Source organism: Lissotriton helveticus, chromosome 7 (assembly GCF_964261635.1).
Source record: "Lissotriton helveticus chromosome 7, aLisHel1.1, whole genome shotgun sequence".
In the NCBI taxonomy this organism is placed as follows: Eukaryota; Metazoa; Chordata; class Amphibia; order Caudata; family Salamandridae; genus Lissotriton; species Lissotriton helveticus.
This window is the reverse complement of record NC_136068.1, coordinates 1,044,363,938-1,044,388,232: the sequence shown is the minus strand read 5'-3', so window position 1 is coordinate 1,044,388,232 and position 24,295 is coordinate 1,044,363,938. Positions and strand designations below refer to the sequence as shown.

The following is a 24,295-nucleotide window of genomic DNA, read 5'->3' as shown; positions in this document are numbered from 1 at the left end:
GGGATTTGGAATGTTGGCAGAGGACAGAGCGTAGAGGTCTGTTGCACTTGCTGTTCCTCCCAGAGTGTGTTTGGAAGACCTACTAAATAAATAAAGAAGATTCTTATGAACAGCATGTGGAGTGCATTTACCCTGCTCTGCACACTGGAGGCATTCTAGAAAGGGCACTTCCCATACAACAAGTACAAGTCAGTTCCTGGGAACAGCAGCTATCAAGAACCGCTGTCCACCATCACAACCAGGGGTACAGTCCAATCTTGACGATTCCTGTCTGGGCAGTACATGGAGCACCCACCAAAACCATGACTAGTTCTAAGAAGTTCTGGAGAACAGATGGAGCAATATACTGGCTTTAGCTAATTTGGAGGTTGCATATTTCTGACTTTTCTATTGTGGAAGGTCAGTACCCCAGGTAAAGTTGTCAATTGGAGTCTTTTATTCTCTAATTTTATAAGCAGAGACTAAACGCAGATTAGAGGCTACAAGTTGGCCGCCTGCTTGACAAAATAATAAAAAGTAGCATGTTCTAAATAAATATACGTTCGTTTTTTAAACGCAGAAGAATGTAAAGCACACGTGTAAAATGCACAGGTAAGTCTCTTGGTTTATGATTCAAAAGGATGCGTCATTGTCATGCTGCTGCCCTTTCTCACTAGCAGGTCATGGGCCCCAAGATACACAACACAAAAGTAATTTGCATGCATAAACCATCTGCCCTCTATGTGAGGAACGATATTGTGTTTAAAGTAATCCGGGTCACCTTTCACTGTATGTTCACAGGTTATTTTCCCTTCCGCCTTTCCCTACCCCTACCCCTACCCCTACTTCTGGGCGAGTATCTCAATGCCTAATAAATATATGGTCAAGGTTTTTGATTCATCGGCTGATTCCAAGGACCAGGTGGGGCAAACTATACCTCCTCACAGTAAGCAGTTGCAGTTCGGCTTTGATGCAATGGTGTTCGGGTAGGGAAATGGTTTTGAACCTGTGATCTGGGAAACCCCTGGGGGTGTGCAAAACCTACTCGAGGGTTCCTTGACTACTTAGAAAAATAAATAAGTATTCATAAAGTGTAAATAAAACGTTCTGGAAATGTAAAGAAATTGGAAAACTGGAGGCTAAAACAAATATGTTAATAGCCTAATATTGATTCGTGGGAGCAGAGCAAGTGAATCAATCAATATAAGAAGGATGGAAGGATGATGAGATGATTCAACTGAATTTAGAAAGGCTCCAACCTTGCCTCGAAAATGTATATATTTTATATATTCGTTTGCAAACTAAACACAGTTCATCATTAGTGTATTTGTTTGATGATTCCTTGTTTCCATATGTAATATTTACCACACAGTACCATGCATCTGTAAGTATATATCTGGTAAATGAAGATATAAATCTCTCTGTCCTACCTCTCGCCTATTCCCCCCCCCCTCCCTCCTGACTAAACAGTGGTTATCCTTGACATTGTGCGCATCCATGACCCATTGGCACCCGCACATGGTGTAATGGCGGTCCAGGAGGTAGGGTTGCAATTCTTGCAGTATTGCAGGCATTCATTGCACAATGGTACTCGACCAAGCATGCTGCATGCCATGGCACCCTAGCCATAATCAACAGAAACCTGCTTCCAAAGCACAGTGGTTTTCTGGCAGTATGAAGGTACTTCTGATCATATTTTGACCATCCACTGCACAATGGTTGCAGTTCATGTCAATGTGGGCATCAATTGCACCCATACCTGCTATAATTCTGGCCCATTCGTTGTGATAGTACTTTGTTGGGGGAGGGTGTGACATGGAAGAGCTTACACTAGGAGAATGCCGACCCTGGCTGAATAGTGATAATTTCTGTCATATTAGCCACGTAATTGCAGTGCTATGGTACAATGGTAAATTTTGAATACAGTAAAGTTCAAGCAAGCTTAGAGAAGACATGTACTAATGCAAGTTAATTTATGTAATGTATACGCTTGTATATGTGCGTAGCTAATCTGCTCTCCAAAATCTAGAACAAAACTGTATTTTTAAATGCCCAGATTTGGGGAGATGGTTGGGCAAGATTAGGCCTACTGAATTTGGTAATCATGGTTGACATGCTGACATAGCGCAAACCGGGCGGTGCACTTAACTGGGAAGATAACTGGGGAACCCCCGGAGTGCCGTTAGAGGGAAGTCCACGAGTGTGTATGCGGTGCGCCACGCTGGGGACCAACTGGCTGTCTTTTGAGAACCGTTGAATAGGCGCCATCTCGGAGAGAGAGGACGCAGCGGCCGCCATTTTGAGGGACTCCTCGCGCATGTAAACAAATGTGGGTGCCACTGCTACGTGGGGCGCTATAAGGTGTCAAATACCATCGGGGTCACTATATTACAGCTTCCAGCCCCCCCCCCCCCCTGTGGAGAAACCGTGGGTTGGGCCTGTGACCGGAACACATCGAGTGCCAGCGCTCACACGTGCGGAGGACGAAGAGGCTGGTAAGCTACAAAGCAGAGTTGCGGTGCAGCTGTGAAGGGGTTTGGGGGTGCCTGAAGGCTTGCATTTGGACACATCCTGCTGTGCCCAGTGCGAGGGGAGGTCTGGCCACGCGAGACTGGGTGCACCCACAACACATTGATCTGGGGACTGGAGAGGTGTGCTGGAGCAGCTGCGGCCCAGTGACATGAGATAGAAGTGAGACAGGGTCATAGTTGGCTGCACTCAGTGAGAGGAGGCGACTGACATTGCGAAGCTGGGTACACCTCCGGCAAATTTACCCCTGAGACTCGAGGAGTTGGCTGGCAAGACTACAGAGTAGTACAAGTGAGTGCTGGACAGAGAAGTACGCATTAGCCCCCCCCCCCCCCACGATAGTGCCAGCATAGGCAAACCAGACATAAGGCAGCCAAAACTGAATTTTGAAACTGCGAAGAGAGGGTCGCGTGGTGTGCATGATGGTCAGGACCTGGAGAGAAGAGACCCAGAATGGTGCCAATGCACAAGCCTCGGATGTGCAGAGCATACTGCAGGAGGTGAGACAGGGATTCGCCACAATAGTGGATAAAGTAGATAGAATGTCATCAAGAATGGAACCACCTCCTGGTCCTCACTCTATTCTGGCGGAGTCCGAAACGCATACATGACCGACTCCCGGTGGAGCTGCTCCGACAGCTATAGGGGAGACTGGCTTTGGCACACCGCTATGGCCGTCACCTACCCAGCCGGACTTGGACATTTGTCTCGTTTTATTCCCCGCTGCCGTCTCCTCCTGTGGTTTACCAGCTTTCCCCGTTCTTTCTGATCTTGATTTTCATGTTCATCTGGTTTTTTTTTTTTGGAACCTTATGTAAAGCCGTTGAGACGACATGGCCATTGCCCGGTGGAGCCGCTTGGTCGGCTACAGAGGAGTCTGGCACCCACGGCCGTCACCTACCCAGCCGGACATTGGTGCATGGCACTCCTCGTCCTTTCGCTGCTGTCTCTTTATATCTTCCTCCGAGGACCTCCTCTCCCTCTCAGAATCCCTTTTCTTGTCCCCATCTTCCTTCTCACCTAGGGTGACCAGGCGTACCTGTTTTGCCAGGACGGTCCGTTTTTAACCAGCTGTCCCACCAAATTTCAAGAAATTTAGCTCATGTCCCCATTTTTGGAGAGGGTGAACTGAAAACGGTGGGAGGTGTTTCTTATGTTTTACAAAGCAGGGATACTTGGCAGTTGTTTCAAGAAAGCAATTTAATTAACAGACAAGCCACTGGTCTTAAAATTTTTATATGTTCTTATTGCCTGTTCTGTAATTCTCTGCTGAGGAGCGCTCTCATAGCTTTAAGTTGCCGCTCGCAGCAGTTTGAGTGAGACAGAGACTCTGCTGCATTATTGTACTTTCCACGGAGCCAGCACTTGGAAGGCGAAACCCGACCCAGGAACCCACATCACCACGCCTACAGGGGCCGGGACTGCGAGACCCAGGAATCAACGCGCATTACCAACGCAGCGCACCTGGTGTCTCTTCCCGCCCCCTCCCGTCACTACAACAGCACGCTAGATCACGCGCACGCGTGTGCCGGGCTAAGCCCGTGCAAAGGGCGGGCCGTTTGAGGACCGGAGAGACCGGGACTGGGCTACCTCCCCCTTAATTTTTCTTCCTGGATTTCACTGCTCCTTAGCGTGCCCAAGGATGTCCTCGATGGAAACAAGGAGCAAAAGCACGCAGGCGGCAACTGGAGCAAACAAAGGTACATTGGACAATTATTTTGTTAAAGCAGGGTCATTACTGATCGACGAAATTACAATACTGGAAAGGCGCATCTCCCAAGAAATTGACTGGGTGAGAAGGTCTTCCATGGGCCCTCTTGCACAAGCCAAGACCCCCACAAATAGACCAAACTGTACTGCCCCAACTGGCACTACCAATGAGGGAATTAAGATAAGCGACCAAAACACGATTTTAGATCTGTCCATCTCTAGCTCCCACGCAAGGGAAGTAAGTGATTTCGATGACCTGAGTTTGTTAAATCTCCCACTGGTCCAACCCCAGTCAGCCCAAATTCACAACCCCGAACATGTCTCAGACTTACCCACGACAACAAATACAAACGATAGAGCCACACAGCAGGGACTAAGGGAAGGAGCAGTACCTAAGGTGAAAAATAGGGCACAGAAAACTAGAGAGAGGAAGACCAAAACACCAAAGGGAAATCCCAACCCGAAGATAAATAGTCCTGGATCAAGAACAATGGGGACTATGCCCAATGAGGGAGCCGAGGTAATCCTATTAGAGACTCAGACCGCTGTGTCTTTAGATCAGAACACTACCAATCCCCTTGATACTTCGGGAGAAGATATTACCTTGGCCGACATAGGATCACTCCTGAGAACCCTACTGTGCCCTCTGGAAGCACGGCTTATTAAAATGGAAGCCAGGCTAGTGAACATTGAGAAATTCACGGCCTTACTAGCCGACAAGCCCAAAACGGACAGCCAAACAGAGGACATGGGTGCCAGGTCAGGGACAGTGACCAAGATTAATACCAAGAATGGTGCCCCAGTCAACAGCAAGACGGGGAAAAGTGTAGGTCATTTAGCACATCAGGACAAAGTAACTGCCCCCCAAATAAGCTCATGCAACCTAGTATTAACATGGCAACTCCCACTCACCCACAGGTCCCTCCGCCAAAAACCACCTCTAACCAGCCTAAGGCTAACATTCCTGCCTCTAGCTTACCCCAAAAAGCACCTACAACGTTAGATGAGGCTCCAGTGAACAAAAAAAAAAGCCAAGAGTAGTGCACCTGCCGCCAGAGGCCAGCCAGTACACAGTAATCTTAGCGGGGGTGCCAGAGTTAAAAAAAAAACGCTGATAGAATCCACCGCCTCTCTTAAGAACAAGGCGCTGGACTGGCTATCCAAATATAGACCTTTACCCCAGGGCATAACTAGTGATGTCCTCATGGCAAGAAGGGTCCCATGGGTGGGCACCACCAGAAAAACCATCAATGGAGACTGTATCCTGGTTAGCTTTAGAGACCCCTTGACTGTTTCTCATATCTGTGGCTGGCAATATGAGGACCAGGGAACCAACATTCAGTCCCTACCTCTATCCTTTTTCTACCCCCGGCTGCCGCATATTGTTGAGGAAGAGGGATGGGGGAGTCCCCCTGAGGCAGTTGGAAGAGGAGACTTTTACTACCCAAGTCACCACCCACAGGTGTATTACCCTCCAAACACCAAAGAAGAGGGATGGGAAATTTGCCAAAGAGGGGGAGGCGGCTGGAAGAGAGAGAGCTGATTACCGTAACCCAAGACCACCATACCACACATATCCCCTCTTGTCTAACAGGTACAGCTACTTGGATATGATAGATTGACAGTCCAGGCAGAATGCCACAGGGGATAGCCTGTATCTCAGGGAGGGCGTGGAGGGAGATTCTTTTTTCACTGGTTACACATCCGCCCCAATGACAGGTTTGTGCCATTCTGCTGAGAAAACTCGAACCAATGCAGACTCCCCTTCTATAAACCCGGGGACAAGGATACCTAGGGTTATGCGACTCCCTAGTGGCGATCGTACTCCCATGGTTACATCTGTGGCGAATTTAAGCAACAACGCTACGCCCCCAACACTGGTCCAGACTTTAAAATTACCACTCTTGCAGCTTATTTCACGGAACGTAGCTGGCCTAGGCAACAAGCTAGATTTACAGGAATGGACCGCTTTTGTGGATACTGGGGATATATGTATGTTCCAGGAGACTTGGGCGCGGGAAGAACATTCCCGACGGGGTTACTTGGCATTTTCCATTCCCGCGAAGTGGGCGGGAAGGGGACGCCCCTCTGGCGGACTTACAACGTGGGTGGGGTCCCACTTGGGTTGCCAGGCAGTACGTCTCCCATTGGCATGTGAGGACATACTAGCGGTTTTGTTGGTATGGCCTAACTCAGCCAGACTTGCTGTGATAAACGTGTATTCAAGGCCGGTTAACATAACGCGTGAATCACCCACCATTGAGGAATTATCGGCTTACCTCGGTGAAATCCCGAGGGGACCCCATTTCTTGTTGGAGGGGACTTGAATTCACACTTTGAATCCCTACAGGGCCTCCTGGATGGCTTCTCCATGGAAGAGGATGGCAGGTGGGCGGTTCCGCCTGTAGTGGCACCCCCTCCAAGAGCATGGTCACCTCTAGCCTTACAGATTACTGCCCTGACCCTTAACCATGGAGTTAGAGCTTGTAATGGGCGCATTAAATCTGACATACCGAGCAGACACACATACAACAGAGTGGGAAGGGAGTCCCGCTTGGACTATGTCCTTGTACAACTTTCCGAATGGTCGCACATCATTGACTTTAGGGTGGTGGAAAGAGTGGACAGCGACCATAATGCTCTTGAACTAGATTTTGTCCATCCTGGTACGAGAGCCGGTGACCAAAGCATGGTGGCGACCAAACCAGAGCTCCTCCTTGAAAACAACAGAAGGAGAATTAGGTGGGAAAAACTTGTTGCCACCGAGAGAAGCTTCCAAAGCTCTATGACGGAATAATTCCAGTTTTGGAAAAAGTGGGCGTTTTAACTGACGAAATCTGCAATGAGGCCACTCGCAAACTAATATATCAGGCTCATGAGGATCTTACTAGGACCATGGCGGATGATCTCTTTTCCAAACTCCAACGTAAAAGGGGGGGACCACATTGTAAGTCCTCATGGTACAATGCCGCATGTCGTAAGGCAAAGGGAGAACTCCTCTTATGTATCAAGGAGGGCAAAGGCAGAGGGGAGATACAGGCTAATAGACGGGCGTACAAGAAACTGGTTGCCCAGGCCAAGATCGAATGGGAGGAGGGCCAGTGGGAGGAACTCTCTAGTTCCCTAGCTACCAGGGATTATCGCAAGTTTTGGCGAATTGTAAATGGGGGTTCCGAGAACTTACCCTCAGCAATCGAACCAAATATTGCAGCAGGGGTGTGGCAGGAGCACTTTCAGTCACTCTACACTTCAGACACCGGGGATATTTGTAATCCATTCCCAAGTACGCCCATTCACTGCGGGGGCGACTTGATTACACTAAAGGAGGTGCGAGCAGCCATTGTAGGATTGGCATCTGGCAAGGCTCCCGGATTGGATGGCATTCCGGGTGACCTGTTTAAACAGGAGCCTGACGTTTGGGCCCCCTATCTTGCCACAATATTCAACGCTGTCCTGTTGGGCATGGAGATCCCTAGTACTTGGCTGGGGGCAGAGGTGGTTCCCATATTTAAGAAGGGCTCGCCTCTGCTCCCAGCCAACTACAGGCCAATTAGTTTAATAGACGTGTCCCAGAAGCTCTTTGGTAGGATTGTGCTGGATCGCCTTCAGGCCTGGCTGGCGGAGACTGACACTCTTAGTCCCTATCAGGCGGGATTTAGAAAGGGGGTGTCCACAGTGGATCAGATTTTTCGTTTAAGTCTCATCTACTGGAGGACGGCGTTACTCGAGGGGGGCAGCTTGTACACGGTTTTCGTGGACCTGCGAGCCGCCTTCGACTTGGTGCCCAGAATGAAACTGTGGAGTGTGCTTGCTGAGATGGGGGTTCCATCTGATATTCTTGAAATTCTGCAGAGACTCCACCAGAACAACTTCGCACGTGTCAGGTGTAGAAGAAATGGTGAACTGACAGACAGATTCCCCGTTGACAGAGGGGTGAGACAGGGCTGTGTGCTTGCACCGACCCTTTTTTGCCTTTTTGTCAACGGGGTAATCGACCACCTGAATGGGATTGAACACACCGACGCCCCCAAATTGGATGGCAGCAGGGTGCCCGCAATCATGTTCGCGGATGACACCCTGCTGCTGTCCAAAACCCCAATGGGGATCCAGTGAATCCTTGACTCTTTCTTGGTATTCTGTACGGAGAGGGGCTTGGAGATCAACGCGTCAAAAACTAAATTTATGATCCTAAATCCCACTCCGAGGACTCGTCCAAATCGCAGCGGGATGATCCAGCATTCTACAGGCCTATATCCCTTTTGGACTCTACCGTAAAGATTTTGGGGAGAGTCCTCTTATCAAGACTGAGGGAGAATGTTGAGGGGTGCGGCGGTTTGTGTGATCTACAATATGGTTTTAGAGAGAGCAAAGGTACAATAGAGCAATGCATTAATCTGTATCTACTTACCTCAAAGTACACGTTGGCTAAGGAGGGCTCAGTGTACCTGGCATTCATGGACCTCTCTTCGGCCTTCGATCTTGTTAATAGGTCCAAACTATGGTCGACCCTCCTGGATTTAGGTATTGATGAAGCCCTGGTTATGTTTATGGCCAAACTGCATCAGGAGCTTTTTGCATCCGTACGAGTCTCTAACAACGGTAGGCGTACCCCTTTATTTAAATCTCTGAAAGGGGTACGGCAAGGTTGCATCTTGGCACCCACGCTTTTCATCATCTATATCAACGGCCTGGGGGCTTACCTGAGAGGCTTGAGCACGGATGTCCCACGTATAGGAGATGACCATATCCCGGCACTCCTGTACGCGGACGATGCCGTGCTGATCGCCCGCACGGGTAATGGGCTACAGGTCCTTCTTAACTCTTTTGGCTCTTTCATGGAAAATCTGGACCTTAAGGTCAATGCGTCCAAATCGCATACAATGGTCATGGGCAGAGAGCGTACGAAGAGAAGTCACAAATCTTTTTTCTGTAGTGGGATCCCTGTTTCGGAAGTAACCACATTCCCTTACCTGGGAGTTTTGTTCGACCATAAAGGCACCTGGGGACCACAGATAAGTGCAAAAAGGCTGGCAGTCACTAGATCTGCTTCTGCACTCTTGGGTTTTGCCGGCAAGCTGGGTGCCAGGCCCATGGAAGCGTTGTTGATCTATAAGAGTAAACCTGTTGCCATTGCCTCATATGGATCTCCTCTGTGGGGGTATGTTAATCTTGACCCCATTCAGAGGGCAGAAAATAGATTCATAAGATCACTCCTTTCTGTGCCCCAGTCAACCCCAACTTATTCTATTCACAAGGAGGTTGGCCTACCATATTTGTCGGACTCATTGAGTGTAGCACCTTTGATCATGTGGCTTAAAATGTGGTTAAATGTTGATCTTCCGCTGAACCATAACATTTTGAGGGATGTCCAATCAATGGATAACTATAGTAAAATCCCATGGTTGGCTTACTTAAGTAAATCATTCAAAGATTTGGGTCGCCCAGATTTGTTCCTCTGCCCAGAGAACATTAGGGCCCAAGACATACCCTTTATAAAAAAGGCATTCAAAGAAGGGAAGGAAGCCTGCCGTGAGGTATCTGAGCTGCAGAAACCAGCAGTTAGGGCTCACTACCTATTGGTCAGCACTCCTAATTTGGCACCTTATCTTCGCTACGTATCAATCCCTTACCACAGGTTTTTATTAACTAAACTTAGGTTTAATCTTATTCATTTCCACCTAGGCTTTTTTAAGGGATGGCAGAAGCCAGAACTAGCCGCCCCTTGCAGCTGCGACAATTTTTCTGTGCAGGATACAATGCACTTCGTCATGTTTTGTAGCCTATATCACGAGCAGAGGAAAAAATACTTGCTCCCTTTATTTAAAGAAGCAGGGTTCACTCAGGTGCGCCCTGCGCTGCTCTATTTACAACTCATGACAAACCCATGCACAACGTTTAGATTAGCAAATTTTTTAGTCGCAGCCTCTAGGGCGAAAGCTGTTGGACAATCTCCGGTCTAAGAGATTTTTATCTTAATGAGTTTATGTGTATTGTTTTAAATATAAATGTATCCTTTTAAATTGTGTAAATAGTATTTATAATGTATACTGGGTATGATGTGTTTTAGATGTTAGGAAACTTAATTATGTTTCTTATGTCATGTTTTAATTGTTTTTGTTTCTTTGTATGACTTTGAATAAGTCGAATAAAGATATTCTGACTGACTGACTCGTCCAAATCCATTGCTTGGCCCATCACGATTAGAGAGGGTTTCCACGTTTGAATATCTAGGCCTAACTTTAAATGAGAACATGACATGGGGGGCACATCGGACTAGGGCCAACCTGAAATTCGTCCAGATTGCGGGAGGCATTTCAAGGATGATAACCAATTCAACACATCGCCCGATGGGCCCAGTCATCCAGATCTACAAAGCCCAGGCCCGGGGTGCTGTAACTTATGGGGCTGAACTCTGGGGACATACACCAGCCCCAAACCGGATGACAACCGAAAACAAATTCAGACAATTGGTTGCACTCCCACCAAGCACGCCGCTGCTCCCCTTGAGGCTAGACCTAGGACTTCGACCAATCACGAAGGAATTGGGCCTGAGACCCTTAACATTCTGGAGAAAGATATGGAGTAGCGAGGAACTTATCCAGTACAGGTCCGAGCTCAAGGAGTTCTTAACCCAACCAAAAGCTATGCAGATTCCTTGGCTGAAATACATAAAATCATCGTGTGAGAGTCTAGGGTTCTTAGAACTATGGACCGACCCAGCCAATGCGTCTGCCAGGATACCGCGTAAAGTTCTGTCAAAGGCGTACTATGCCCTAAAACTTGCTATTGCACTAGATGGCAAGCGTGAGGGTTCCTGGACGTCTTTATTTATCCGAAGTAAAGACTACTACTGCCTGGAGAAGGTTCTAGATGGGATGACCCCTGTGTTGACCAGAAAGCTATTTCTCCAGTGGAAGTATGGCACACTGCCCCTTAGGTCATTCACCAGCTCTTGGACAACGCCACCAACTACAAACCAATGCCCGGCATGTGCTCTTGCCGTGGAAAGTGACTTACATGTGGTTTTATTTTGCAAGACTTACCAAGTCATAAGAAAATACTGGCTTGTCCCCCTCATCAGAAACTTTGGTTGAAGACAGTTCTCCCCCATGTATAGAATTTTAAAAACCGATGTTTCACCTTTAACTGTCTTTGCACTGGCGAAATACCTCACAGCCATGTGGTTTATTCGCACCCGCATTTTGAAAGCGGAGCTGGGCCCATAATAATTTTATCACATTTTTATCCCACTTTTCTTAAATCGTTGCTGATGGACTATTTTTATATTGTCTGGCCTTATTCTTAAACAAGGTTTCAAATGATTGTGTTTATTTGTATATCTTTGATGGTCTAATTGATCGAAATAAAGATTGAAACTTGGCTTTAAGTAAAATTGTAGTCCTCCTATTTTTGTGAAATGTCCCGGTATTTGGCTTTAAAATTCTGGTCACCCTATTCTCACCCTCTCCTCTGATCCGGACCTGACATCTTGTTCCGTCCTTTGTCCGTTCCTTTCTCCCTGCTCCCACTCATTCCCACGTTTCCCTGCTCTTCTCCCCCTTTACCCTGACCCCTATTTTCTGTCGCTCCCATTGCACCTTAATATCTTCTGTTTTTGTAATGATCTAATCATTAGATGCATCTGTATAACCTTGTTTTTCCTCTTCCTAGCAACGATCTTTCATGTAAATTTAAATTCCACATGTAACTTGTAACTGGTGTAATTCTATAATTTTGTGGAAACTTATGTAAAGACGTTGAGACGACATGGCCGATGCCCGGTGGAGCCTCTTGGTTCGGCTATAGAGGAGTCTGGCGACCGCGACCGTCACCTACCGAGCCGGACATTGGTGCATGGCACTCCTCGTCCTTTCGCTGCTGTCTCTTTATATCTTCTTCCGATGACTTCCTCTCCCTCTCTCCGAACCCCTTTTCTTGTCCCCATCTTCCTTCTCACCCTCTCCTCGGATACTGACCTGCCGTCTTGTTCCGTCCTTTGTCAGTTCCTTTCTCCCTGCTCCCACTCATTCCCACGTTTCCCTTCTCCCTCTTTTCCCTTACCCCTATTTTCCCTCACTCCCATTGCTCCTTAATAGCTTCTGTTTTTGTAATGATCTAATCATTAGATGTATTTGTATAACCTTGTTTTTCCTCTTCCTCGCAACGATCTTTCATGTAAATTTTGTAACGTCTGTAAAATGCTAAATTCCTCATGTAAAGCGCTCTGATACCTCCGGGTCTAGCGGCGCTATATAAAACTCTTAAAATAAATAAATAAATAAATCAATAAATCTCTTGGTGTAATGTGACAGTTTGTACTTTTTACTGTTTTATTCAGTGGTATAAACATGGCCGTGTGGCACAGTCATTTTCCATGGTATCTACTGAGCCTTACCTATCATTTAGGGAGGACGGGCACAGAGAATAGAGAAATATCTTCACATCAACCTTTCGGAGGCACCAATTCGGGACAAGACAAAAACAAAAACAAAAAAAAAGGAACAGGAATGGCCAAGAACCTTCCTCACCTGGAGCACCAGAAACTACAGTCCCTCGCTCACATGCTTAATCCTACAAACTGCAGTTCTCAGGAAGAACTAACCTTAGCCCCTTGCTTATAAATTATATTCCAAATTTCTAATGGTAGTCCTATCTCCATCCCTCACAGGTAAGTGTGTGAATCCCCACTTTTCACTCATAGAAATGAAGGCAATATATTTCCGTTGTCCCCCATCTTGTGCCATGCTCAACCAGGGGTATCGAAAAATGTTCTCTTTGCTTTTGAAATTAATATGGTGGGTGAACAGCTGAATACATCTATAGAATCTCCTTTTTGATGTTTGCATTATATACCCTGTATATTTGTATACACTGCTATAAATCACAATGTTACTGCTTCCTCCAAGCACTGCCTAAATTACTTGATATTTCTCATTATCTGCATAGAGCCATATACACTTCGAACCCTGAGCTGATCAGCTGTCCTTGTTGTAGTAGTGATAGTTGAACAGTGGACAAACTGTTTGCCCAAATCTAATGCCAACCAAACTCTCTAAAAGGAACACAATAACACATGAAAATGTTTTTCTGGAGTGTTGCATCCTCAGATTGCATGCCATCTTAAAACTGTTCCTGTATATTCCGAAATCACTGCATTAAATCAGTATACTTCCAAGTGTTGCCTCTTTTTCTTAAATGACACTTTCCAACCCTTGCACGCCTCCGATCTCCACCCCTTGCACGCCTCCGATCTCCAAACACAGCATACTCTGCCAATTGTTCGCCTTTATCTCCATTAATGTATTTCTACAAATTGCCCAAACCTCATTTCAAAGCTCAAAACACACTACTCTGTAAAACACCTGCATAACCTCTAGTGCATTTGTCCCAAACGTGCAAGAACTCGCATACTTCCATACTAATGATCACGCCTAACTTCTTAATTTAATCCAACACAAAGAAACTTAAGCTAAAGCATGGAACTGCCTCGAGAGCACAAGAATAACCCTAGTAATAAACAACCAATAAACATTGGATAAACCACTAAGAGCAGGTTACTGTCCGACGTAAAGCGCTTCAAAGCCTCGTCAAATACAGCAATGCAATTACAATAGAATGGGATTCAACAAGGCTAAAGTGAGACATTGCAACAAGCTTTAATGTGATAGGGTGTACCGACAGGGCTCAGTGTACTTGCCTCTTCTAATGCTGTGAAATGCATATTGTTATGTTATGTTATGTTATGAGTTCATTTTTATAGCGCACGGCTACTCAAAAAGAGTGTCCCGGCGCTTTTATTGGAGAAGGCAAAAGACAGCTGCAACATAATAACATAACACCAAATGAAAGACTAAAAGAGCAGTGAGCCAGGAGTTCAAGAGAGAACGGCTACTGAATAAAAAGCCACGTTTTAAGGCCCTTCCTAAAAGCCAGCAAGCTAGTGGCTCCCCGCAGGGCCAGCGGCAAAGAATTCCATAGCTGAGATGCCAGCAATCCAAAAGAGCGCCCGCCAAGGCGCGCTTTCTTTACCCGAGGGACAACAGCAAGGTGCAGGGATTCCGACCTCAAAGACCTGGTCGGATGATAAAAGACCAGTCTCTTTTGGAGGTACTTAGCTCCCTCCTTGTGAAGAGCTTTATAGACCAAGGTCAGAGCCTTAAAGGCGATCCTCTTGCGAATGGGCAACCAATGTAACGTTACCAGCAAGCCCGAGGCACTAGAGCGCCTACTAAGGCCGAAGATTGCCCTGGCCGCGGCGTTCTGCACCACTTGAAGGCGCTGCAGCAAGTACTCTGGAAGGCCCAGGTAGAGAATGTTGGAATAATCCAACCTGGACCCAATCAGAGCCTGAACTGTCAGCGTCCTATGTTCCACGGATAACAGAGGAAGGAACCTCCGCAGCATCCTAAGGATGCCAAAGCACATGCCCGACACCCCCAGGATCTGAGATTTCAGGGTTAACCTGTTATCCAACTTCACCCCTAGATTCTTTGCAACCTGAGAGGAGCAGGATGGAGGGAACATATCCCGTGGCCACCAAGTCTGCCAGTCAGGTTCGGTGTCACACCCAAAGAAAAGTACTTCGGACTTGTCGGAATTGCACTTAAGGCTGTTTAGATGGAACCAATGAAAAACAGCCCCAAGGCAATCCCGAATACTCTCCCCATCAAAGTCGCCTCCTCTCGTACAAGAGAAGAGGAGCTGGGTGTCATCCGCATAGGATACGATCTGGGCACCATGCGACTCCACCAGTGCCGCCAACGGGGTCATAATGATGTTAAAGAGGGTCGGGCTCAAAATAGAGCCCTGAGGGACCCCGACTCCCAAAGGCGGCATCACGGCGGAATCAGGCGGGGCCCAGATCGTTTGCCGGCGGCCGGCAAGAAAGGAAGAAAACCAGTCGAACACCGTCCCCCGTATGCCTATCTCGCGAAGTCTTGCGAGAAGACCATCATGGGGAACGGTGTCAAAAGCCGCCGACAGGTCTAACATCACCAGCATGACTTTGCCCCCAGAGTCCAGAACCCCTTTAATGGTTTCCGAAACCTCCAGGAGCGCAGTCTCCGTGCTAAGATGGGGACGAAAGCCCGATTGGGTGGCGTGCAAGATCTCATTAGATTCAAGGAAATTGGAAAGCACGCCTTGAACGTGCTTTTCCAGAATCTTCGTGAGGGCCGGCAGCAGGGAGATGGGCCTATAATTGACTGGGGCCTTCGGGTCTAGGCCAGATTTTTTAAGCAAGGGAATCACCATCGCCTGCTTCCAGGTTTGCGGGACCACACCTAGCCTCAGTGAAAGGTTCAAAAGCGGATTAGCCAACGGGTTGATCACCTCCGCGACTTTCGCTAGAAATTTAGCCGGGCATGGGTCAAGGGGAGAACCCGATTTTAAATTGCCCATTAGAGCCAGGGAGTCCGGAGCAGAGATTGGAGGAAACACACTCAACGTCGCCCTAGGCCCGGCCTTTGGCAGTGTGGTGATGTCACGTTCAGTTTGGCCCACCGATATTGGTACCAGGAATGACTCCTGGATGCGTTGGATCTTGCTCGTAAAGAAGTCAGCCAGATCCGCAGCCCAGGTACCAGATGGTTTTTGGTCTGAGGTGTTCGACCAAGGTGAGGTGAATTCTCTCACGATGGAGAATATCTCCTTGCAGGAGTTGGAAGCAGCATCAATTCTCCTGGCTAGATACGCTTTTTTTTCCAGGCGAATGTCCCGGTGATAAGCCTTGACCACCGTTTTATAGGTCAGCTTGGCAACAGTGTCATATTGTGCCCGCCAAGCTCTTTCGGCTACCTTGCACTGCTGCCGCGTAGCCGACAGTGCAGCGGTAAACCAAGGCGCGGAGACCCGTTTCGGTGTCGGGCGAGATGTTACTTCCGGGGCAAGATCGTTTAGCCTGTCCAAAAACCAGTCCTGCATGGTCTGCAAATCCCTGTCTAGATCGCCAGAAAGGAGGCAGGGATGGGCCACAGCTGCTTGCGCCAGCATCTCTGGGGTTACTCGATGGAATGCCCTATGGACACGACCCTGTTGATGTGCCGGAGTAGGCACTGACTTACCTATGCCCTTGATCACAAATTTGGCAAGGAAGTGGTCTGACCAAAGGACAGGAGTAACCTCTATACCCTCAAGAGGGACAGACGAGAAAACTTGGTCAAGGGTGTGCCCCTTCTCATGCGTAGGCTCCCGAAGGTAAGGGATAAGTCCCAAAGGGGTTAGCGCCTCAGAGAGTTTGGTGGCAGCCGGATCGGATGGATCATCCAACCGGAAGTTGAGATCGCCAGCCACGATAAAATGTTCAGCTTTCAGGGCCAACTCAACCAGCACCAAATCCAGGTCTTCAAAGAAGGTGCCGGGTGCACCAGGTGGCCTGTATATAAGCAGTCCCTTAAAGGATTGGTGAGGCGATAGAGTGATAGAGAAGGCTAGGGTCTCAGAGCCTCGGATGTCAATAGCTGGCAGGATCGCACAGGGGGGTTGTGGGTGATATCATTACAATGGGAAGGTTCAGCATGACAGGACCAATTCCCTAAGATTTCACATTGTGACCAGCTTGAATAAGGTATGGAGCGTTGGTGGAGCTCACTGTACTTGCATCTTCTAATGCTGTGAAAGGGGGATTGGGGGTCATATATCTGCAATGCACGAAGGGTCAGCAGGATTGGATGAAGCTGCTCGCCCACCTTTGAGAGCCTGAGCCCGGCTTGGGAAGTGAAACCATGCTTATATTTTGGCTTTCAGCCTTGAATGTCATTTCATATCCTTCCTCCTTCAAGCAGAATATATATATCATGGCAACTGCATTTGTGAATTCCCTGCACAAAAACAATCCTAAGCAACATATTCCTCTTTCCACATACAGAGAAAGTGAAAAGCTGAAATAAAGATATTTCTCCTTGATCAGGTAGGCACACAATTTAGGGGCATACCCCAGTTTACAAGTCTTTATAAACCTCAGTTTGCTTCAAATTACATGGGTGGATGCATGGGAACGCCCATGCTTCACCTCTATAACGCCTACCCAACACATAGCAGCATTGCGTTACTTTCCATTTACTAAATTATACAATTTTGCATGGCTTAGTAAATGCCAACAATTATTCAGAGTCTGGCTGTGCCACAAAAGCAACGCAAACCTGACTGAAAATCGTAGTAAATCTGGAACAAGATTTTAGTACACAATTTAAACCACGCCCTTAATTACATGGGGCACTCCTCACCGAGATTACATATTACGCTTCTTCAGCCACGTCCCTTTCAAGAAACTATGCAGCCCACCCCACTAAAATCCTTTTTAATCCCACTAAAGCACTCCATAAACGAACACCCGCTTAACCGGAGGGCACATTATTCGCTCATCGACTGGCACACAAACGAGAAACCCTTAAGACCCACCCAATTCCAGGCCCTGGCAGCCATATAACAGAATTCAGCACGGGAAAAGAGAAACCAGTACTCCCCACCTCCCGAAGCATATGCCCGAAACATAAATCGAATGGTTTTGTCGTCCACGATGATCTCAAAGGGATCACACAAACCCTTTCTCACCGCTCGAGGGGTGCAGGCGCAGCCTTCTGTGAAGGGCCAGTTGGTGTAAGTCTGCTCCCGGTAGTGTTGTAAGTACAGCTGCCACTGGGAAGGAAGAGAGGCGCCTGGGATAGAAGCCGCGTCCACCATCATTGAGGGGCAGTCAGGAATCCAGGAGCACGGGAGGCTCAGTAAGTGAGACTGTTCGCTTCGCTAACACTGTCGTAGGTGCCGGGCAGGTTACCTGCTCCCGGAAAGAAGGGACAGTAGACTGCTCGTAGGAAAGAGATCACGCACATCAGATGAATAGCCAGAAATGCGACGCACACACAATTCAAACCGTTTGGCGCTTTTAAAACGTCATCACGTGTCTGTGCGTTCGGTGGAATCGGAGCCAGGCTATTGGACAGACATCTAGGATGCGCATGACTGCAAAGCACAATGGGTGACGGGAAGTGTAGTCTGTGGTCACCTGCAATATGAACCAGGAACTAAGTTCGAATGGAGGCTCGCTCGAGTCGCTCCCACACCTTATGTGCAAGGGGCTGATGGTACGCTTGTTCCTGCGGATAGAACCACGTGGTCTGTGGTGCGCAGTTCTAATAACGACGTTAGGTGTACTATATTATGTGTACGTATTAACTTTAGTTGCTTGCAGTGTACTCCGATTTTTGCGATCTGACCATTTATAAATTGGAAAGAATTAAACGAAGGGTAAAGAATAGATGTCCGCGCCGACTATGAAGCAGAGAGCAGTTAAAGAATAACAAGCGCGTCCACTAGGTCCCTAGGCCTAGTGGAAGGTAGATGCCTGTTTCTGATGGCGACGCATGGAAATTGTTGGGTCACGGGCTGACGCTGGAGGCAGAGGAGTGGCCCAGAGACTGGTGGCGAATGCGGAGGACAGAGAAGCTGGAGCTTGATCCCCTGTCGGATGACATTGGGGGTGATCACATAGGTATGGTTTTGAGGGCTCTGGAACTTCTCTACACCTCCTCCCCATTGGAGCCTGAGAGCAGTCACTGGAACTAGCAAACAAACACAGTACTGCAGAACGATGACCCTGGATGGGCACCTAGTGATTCCCTGGTGGGTGTAAAGCCTGGATGAGTAATACGGCTCGCTGGAGTGCCTGTGGCCCTAATTAACAATGGTCCTCAAACAATAATTTAAACAAATGGTATTAGTCGATTGTTTCCTTAATAAGGAGCTAGAGAAAAGTTAGTGCTCCTTTAGGCAAAATGCCCAATAACATATCATTCTTTGTTTAGTACATGCATCAGTGTACAAATGAAACATACATTTTCAGAAACAAAAACGAGTGGATGTGCAGAGACTTCAACTTTGTAAGTCATCAACATGAATTTATTTTCATTCCAAACATAATTTGCATTTATCATCAGATAGTCAATGTGGTTGCTCCAAGGGGGAACGTGCAAAGAAGGAGTGCTCAAAAGTTTCTGGTGAGTGGGGAAGTATTCCCAACGTGAAATTGAGAAGAAAGTAGACAGATTCAAGGTGAGATTGATCAAGTGTATCAATCAGAGTGTACTGGCCCAAAGGTCTATTTTACACAGTCTATTTACAATTGTTCGTACAATCACAGATTGTAGGCAACCACCTCCCCTTATGTTTCCATAAAGTAATTTCACGAGAGAAATTACTTTATGGAAACATTAGGGGAATGAGTGTCATTGACCTGCTGGCTTGCAGATACTGTTCCTTGTCCAGCATGTAGTGAATGCTTGATCCTTATTCACACAGATCCCGCCAATTGAATTGGCTCTAGGACTGACCTCTCAGGCATCCTGAAGATATTCTACCAACGATACAGCTACCCCTTCCCACTGTGCCTAGTGAGGGTAAGCACGATTATTGATCGCCTTAATGGATTTATGTGTGGTTGTGCTGATTTGGAGTGGATGACTCATAGCTTCTTTCCTTATCATTAGATGAGGGCTTCTAACCACGAGGTGGTTGTCCCCCTTCCCACCCCCATCCTGTCCTGGGGAAGACTCCCAGGCAAAGGGCCACTAGTCGAGTCGAAACGTCGACGAGCCCACCCCCGGTATCTAGACCCACCGATCCCCTAACCAATACTTGCCACAGATGACTACAATCTGTGATTGTACAAACAATTGTGAATAGACCATGCAAAATAGACCTTTGGGCCAGAACACTCTGATTGATACACTTGATCAATCTCACCTTGAATCTGTCTACTTTCTTCTCAATTTCACGTTGGGAATACTTCCCCACTCACCAGAAACTTTCGAGCACTCCTTCTTTGCACGTTCCCCCTTGGAGCAACCACATTGACTATCTGATGATAAATACAAATTATGTTTGGAATGAAAATAAATTCATGTTGATGACTTACAAAGTTGAAGTCTCTGCACATCCACTCGTTTTTGTTTCTGAAAATGTAAGTTTCATTTGTACACTGATGTATGTACTAAACAAAGAATGATATGCTAGTGGACATTTTGCCTAAAGGAGCACTAACTTTCTCTAGCTCCCTATTAACCACTTGGCTGCTAAGGGTGTGCGAGGGGTTCCATTGACTTTCCATTGAAATCAATGGAAAGTCCATGACGAGTTACCCTTGTCATTAGCGCTGAAGTGGTTAAGGAAACAATCGACTAATACCATTTGTTTAAATTATTGTTTGAGGACCATTGTTTTCTATACCGCATATTACCCAGGTCCACAGACTCTTTGGGTCACCCCATATTTGTAATGACTGGGGCCCTAATTAGCCAGATTTACATTGAACAATCAGGAGGGACAACACTGTGGGGCCGGGAGGGAGGCCAGGCCTTCACTGCCCCATTGAGCACTGAGACCGGGAGTTGGGTCTCCTCTGGAAGCCCTCAACCTGAAATTCAGCAGCAGGCCTTCACTCTTCAAGTAAGGCAGATTCGTCAGACCGTTAGAAGGTTGAAGGAGAGAGTGTGAGTAGGGGCCGGGCCCCGGGAACTAATGCCACACCATCAGCACGCTTGGCGCAGCGCCCCAAGCCTGCTCACCACTGTAGAGTCAGATTCTATATCATGCGGGGCTTTGAAGTGCTTGCGGTGGGGACGCTAACTGGGGCCTGAGTTTCCCCGCAGTGATACGTGAGTGGTCCACTTTGCGCCACCAATTTGACACGAGGCTGCATCTATCCCTTGCTGCCCCCCCTCTGACTGCAACATGGTGAAACCAAAATCAGTTAGAATGCATGGTGCAAGAGACGTGTCCAAACTGACCCTGTGTCTCCGAATATGGCAGTCCACTGCACAGAGGACTTCACTAGTAAATTTGACCACGTGCTTCAGGCCAAAATGGACTCCCAGACCGCTCTAGAGGCAAGATTCAACGCGGTAACACTAGACGTGGGGCTCCTACGTGCTGACCACAGGAAAATGGTTGGTCATATGGAAGACACAGGGTCGTCCATAACATCGATGCACCCCACTGCTAAAGAGCTCCAGATCTAGGTGGGCTGGTTGTGGGAGGAGGTTTAAATCCTGAGAAACTTAGTGGAAGATGCGGTAGGCCGCTCTAGCCTGAACAATGTCCGCTTTGTTGGGATCCCAGAATCCACAGCGATCCCAAATATGGAACTGTTCATGAAACAATGGGTCCTGGACTCTGTCCTAGCAGATAAAACAAGCATTTGCAATGCAATAGGTCTCGCATTATGAAAGTTTGAGCTATTGGTCTTGTAAATGACAATTTATTTATTTATGTGTTGGTTTTGAAAATAGCTAAATTAATAGCTTTGTCATTTACAATGCCAATAGTTATAACTTTCGCAAATGTGACACCTATAGCATTTGTAATGCAACATGTTTTGTATTTACGTGACTTAGATGTATTGATATTACAAATAACAATGGCTTTTAATTTTTTTAAATAATTAATACTTAAATAAAAGTGATTGTAATTTATAATGGCAATAGCTTAAACTTTTGTAAATAACTTTTGTGAAGATTATGTTCAGTGTATTCTATTGTGATGAAAATCCAAGAACAGAAGTGAAATATTAACATCTTTTTGTGACATTTGTAATAAAGCTTGAAACATTGAGAGAACATATTTGAACCAGTTGTTGTTGAATGGTTGCACAGATTGATGCTGTGATGGCGCTGAGTGATGCTGTGGTGGCGCGGAGTGATGCTGTGGTGGCGCGGAGTGATGCTGTGGTGGTGCGGAGTGATGCTGTGGTGGTGCGGAGTGATGCTGGAGTTGCGCTGAGTGATACTGTGGTGGTGCTGAGTGGTGATGTGGTGGTGCTGAGTGATGCTGTGGTGGTGCTGAGTGATGCTGTGGTGGTGCTGAGTGATGCTGTGGTGGTGCTGAGTGATGCTGTGGTGGTGCTGAGTGATAATGTGGTGGTGCTGAGTGGTGCTGTGGTGGTGCTAAGTGATGCTGTGGTGGTGCTGAGTGGTGCTATAGTGGTGCTGAGTGATAATGTGGTGGTGCCGAGTGGTTCTGAGTGATGCTGAGTGGTGCTGAGTGATGCTGTGGGAGTGGTGCTGTGGTGGTGCTGAGTGGTGCTGTGGTGGTGCTGAGTGGTGCTGTGGTGGTGCTGCTGAGTGGTGCTGTGGTGGTGCTGAGTGGCGCTGAGTGATAATGTGGTGGTGCTGAGTGATAATGTGGTGGTGCCGAGTGATGCTGTGGTGGTGCTGAGTGATGCTGTGGCGGTGCTAAGTGATGCTGTGGTGGTGCTGAGTGATGCTGTGGTGGTACTGAGTGGTGCTGAGTGGTGCTGTGGTGGTGCTGAGTGGTGCTGAGTGGTGCTGTGGTGGTGCTGTGGTGGTGCTGTGGTGGTGCTGAGTGATGCTGTGGTGGTGCTGAGTGGTAATGTGGTGGTGCTGGGGTGGTGCTGAGTGGTGTAGTGGTGGTGCTGAGTGGTGCGGTGGTGGTGCTGAGTGGTGCTGTGGTGGTGCTGAGTGATGCTGTGGTGGTGCTGAATGATAATGTGGTGGTGCTGAGTGATGCTGGGGTGGCGCTGAGTGGTGCTGTGGTGGCGCTGAGTGGTGCTGTGGTGGTGCTGAGTGGTGCTGTGGTGGTGCTGAGTGATGCTGTGGTGGTGCTGAGTGATGCTGTGGTGGTGCTGAGTGGTGCTGTGGTGGTGCTGAGTGGTGCTGTGGTGGTGCTGAGTGGTGCTGTGGTGGTGCTGTGGTGGTGCTGTGGTGGTGCTGAGGGGTGCTCTAAACATGGAGTGCTGGCATCACAGTACTTAAGCAGAAGGTAGTGTGGAACAGTGTCAGAATAGCTCTGTGCATGCTCATACCTACTTATTTGGTGTTAATTATGACAAAGTAATTATAGATGTGTCCAAAACGTCTGATGGACAAGCTCCCTCCTGCATGAAAAAATGATTATAGCTATCCTGGAGTGTTGTGTATCCCATAAGCATTGCGCAGCTGGCTCTATGATTCACACAGAAACAAGTACTGAAGGATTGGAGAGCAGGTACAATAAACACAAAGCCAGCTCTAGCAGGTGCTGCAAGTGGCATCTTCTAAATGATTTAGTCTCAAACAAAAACCTGTCCAGCACATTTGAAAAGTTGGGAATGGCATTTTCGCCACGTGGTTGTATGAAAACAGGGCAAAAAGTGTGTGAATTGGTTTGATAAGTTTATGGTGCAAATATATTTTGCTCCATTCTAATTACGCAAGCAGCAAAAATGGTACAAGTAGAGTTTTCCTTAATTTCTGCCCCTGTATAACGTTTCTGTAATGCGTCCGGTGGCGTTTTCTTGGCGATGCATTTAAAAGCTCTGAAACTAAAGGCTGAAAAAATACCATTGAAACATTTAACTATCTAATTCTAAAATATTAATATGCTGTGTGGAAAGAGCTGCGACAAACTGCAGTTTACCCGAAAAAATAAGCTAGTCACGATTTGGTATCTGCTGTTTAATGTTTTATAATCGCAACAGATGGAATGCTGCCCTAACAATGTTTAAACATTAATGACCCGGCCGGCCAGACAAAAAATAAAAAATAATTAGCCAGGTATGCACACCTGAAAGCTCCGTTTGTCCCGCTGCAAGCGACAGATCATAAGGGCAATTTCTCTGACAGAGAAGGGCTCTTTTCTTTTTAACAGGCCGGAGTATGACAGAGGAAGAGAAACAAGTTACTGTTTATCGCAGCTTAGGGAACAATGAATTTTCTATGCCACGACCGTTGTCCACGTGCCAAGCCAAACTGCCTCTGAACAACGAAGAGGACGGTGAAGTAAATAAGACTGCAGGAGCAGGATATTAAAATGAAACTAGTGGAATTTGCTCCCGAACTGCAGGTGGCAGGGTGGACCTCTGGGAGATATTCTTACTTGAAGGCAAAATGGCTGACCAGGTAATCAGGAGGAAGCTTCCATGTAAATTTGGCCAGCGAAAGGCCTGTTTCTCTGACTAGACCAAGCCTACGCAAGACCCTGCTTCCCCCCTTTCATAAGCGGCTGGAAATGTCTCACTACAGGCATCATTAATGAGGGACGGTAAGGAATATCATTTTTTCAAACAACCAGATGGTGTAAATGGGGC

General features: G+C 47.4%; 1 protein-coding gene across 1 annotated transcript in view; it reads right to left on the bottom strand.

Moving 5' to 3' along the window:
- Positions 1-18,111, bottom strand: part of BIRC5 (baculoviral IAP repeat containing 5) — a 122,817-nt gene extending 104,706 nt beyond the window's left edge. Inside the window, exon 1 of the mRNA XM_078653876.1 lies at positions 17,770-18,111. Within this exon, the coding sequence (XP_078510002.1) occupies positions 17,770-17,901 (132 nt within the window). The 5' untranslated portion in view covers positions 17,902-18,111. The remainder of the gene's footprint in view (positions 1-17,769) is intronic.
- Positions 18,112-24,295: the final 6,184 nt, after the last annotated feature.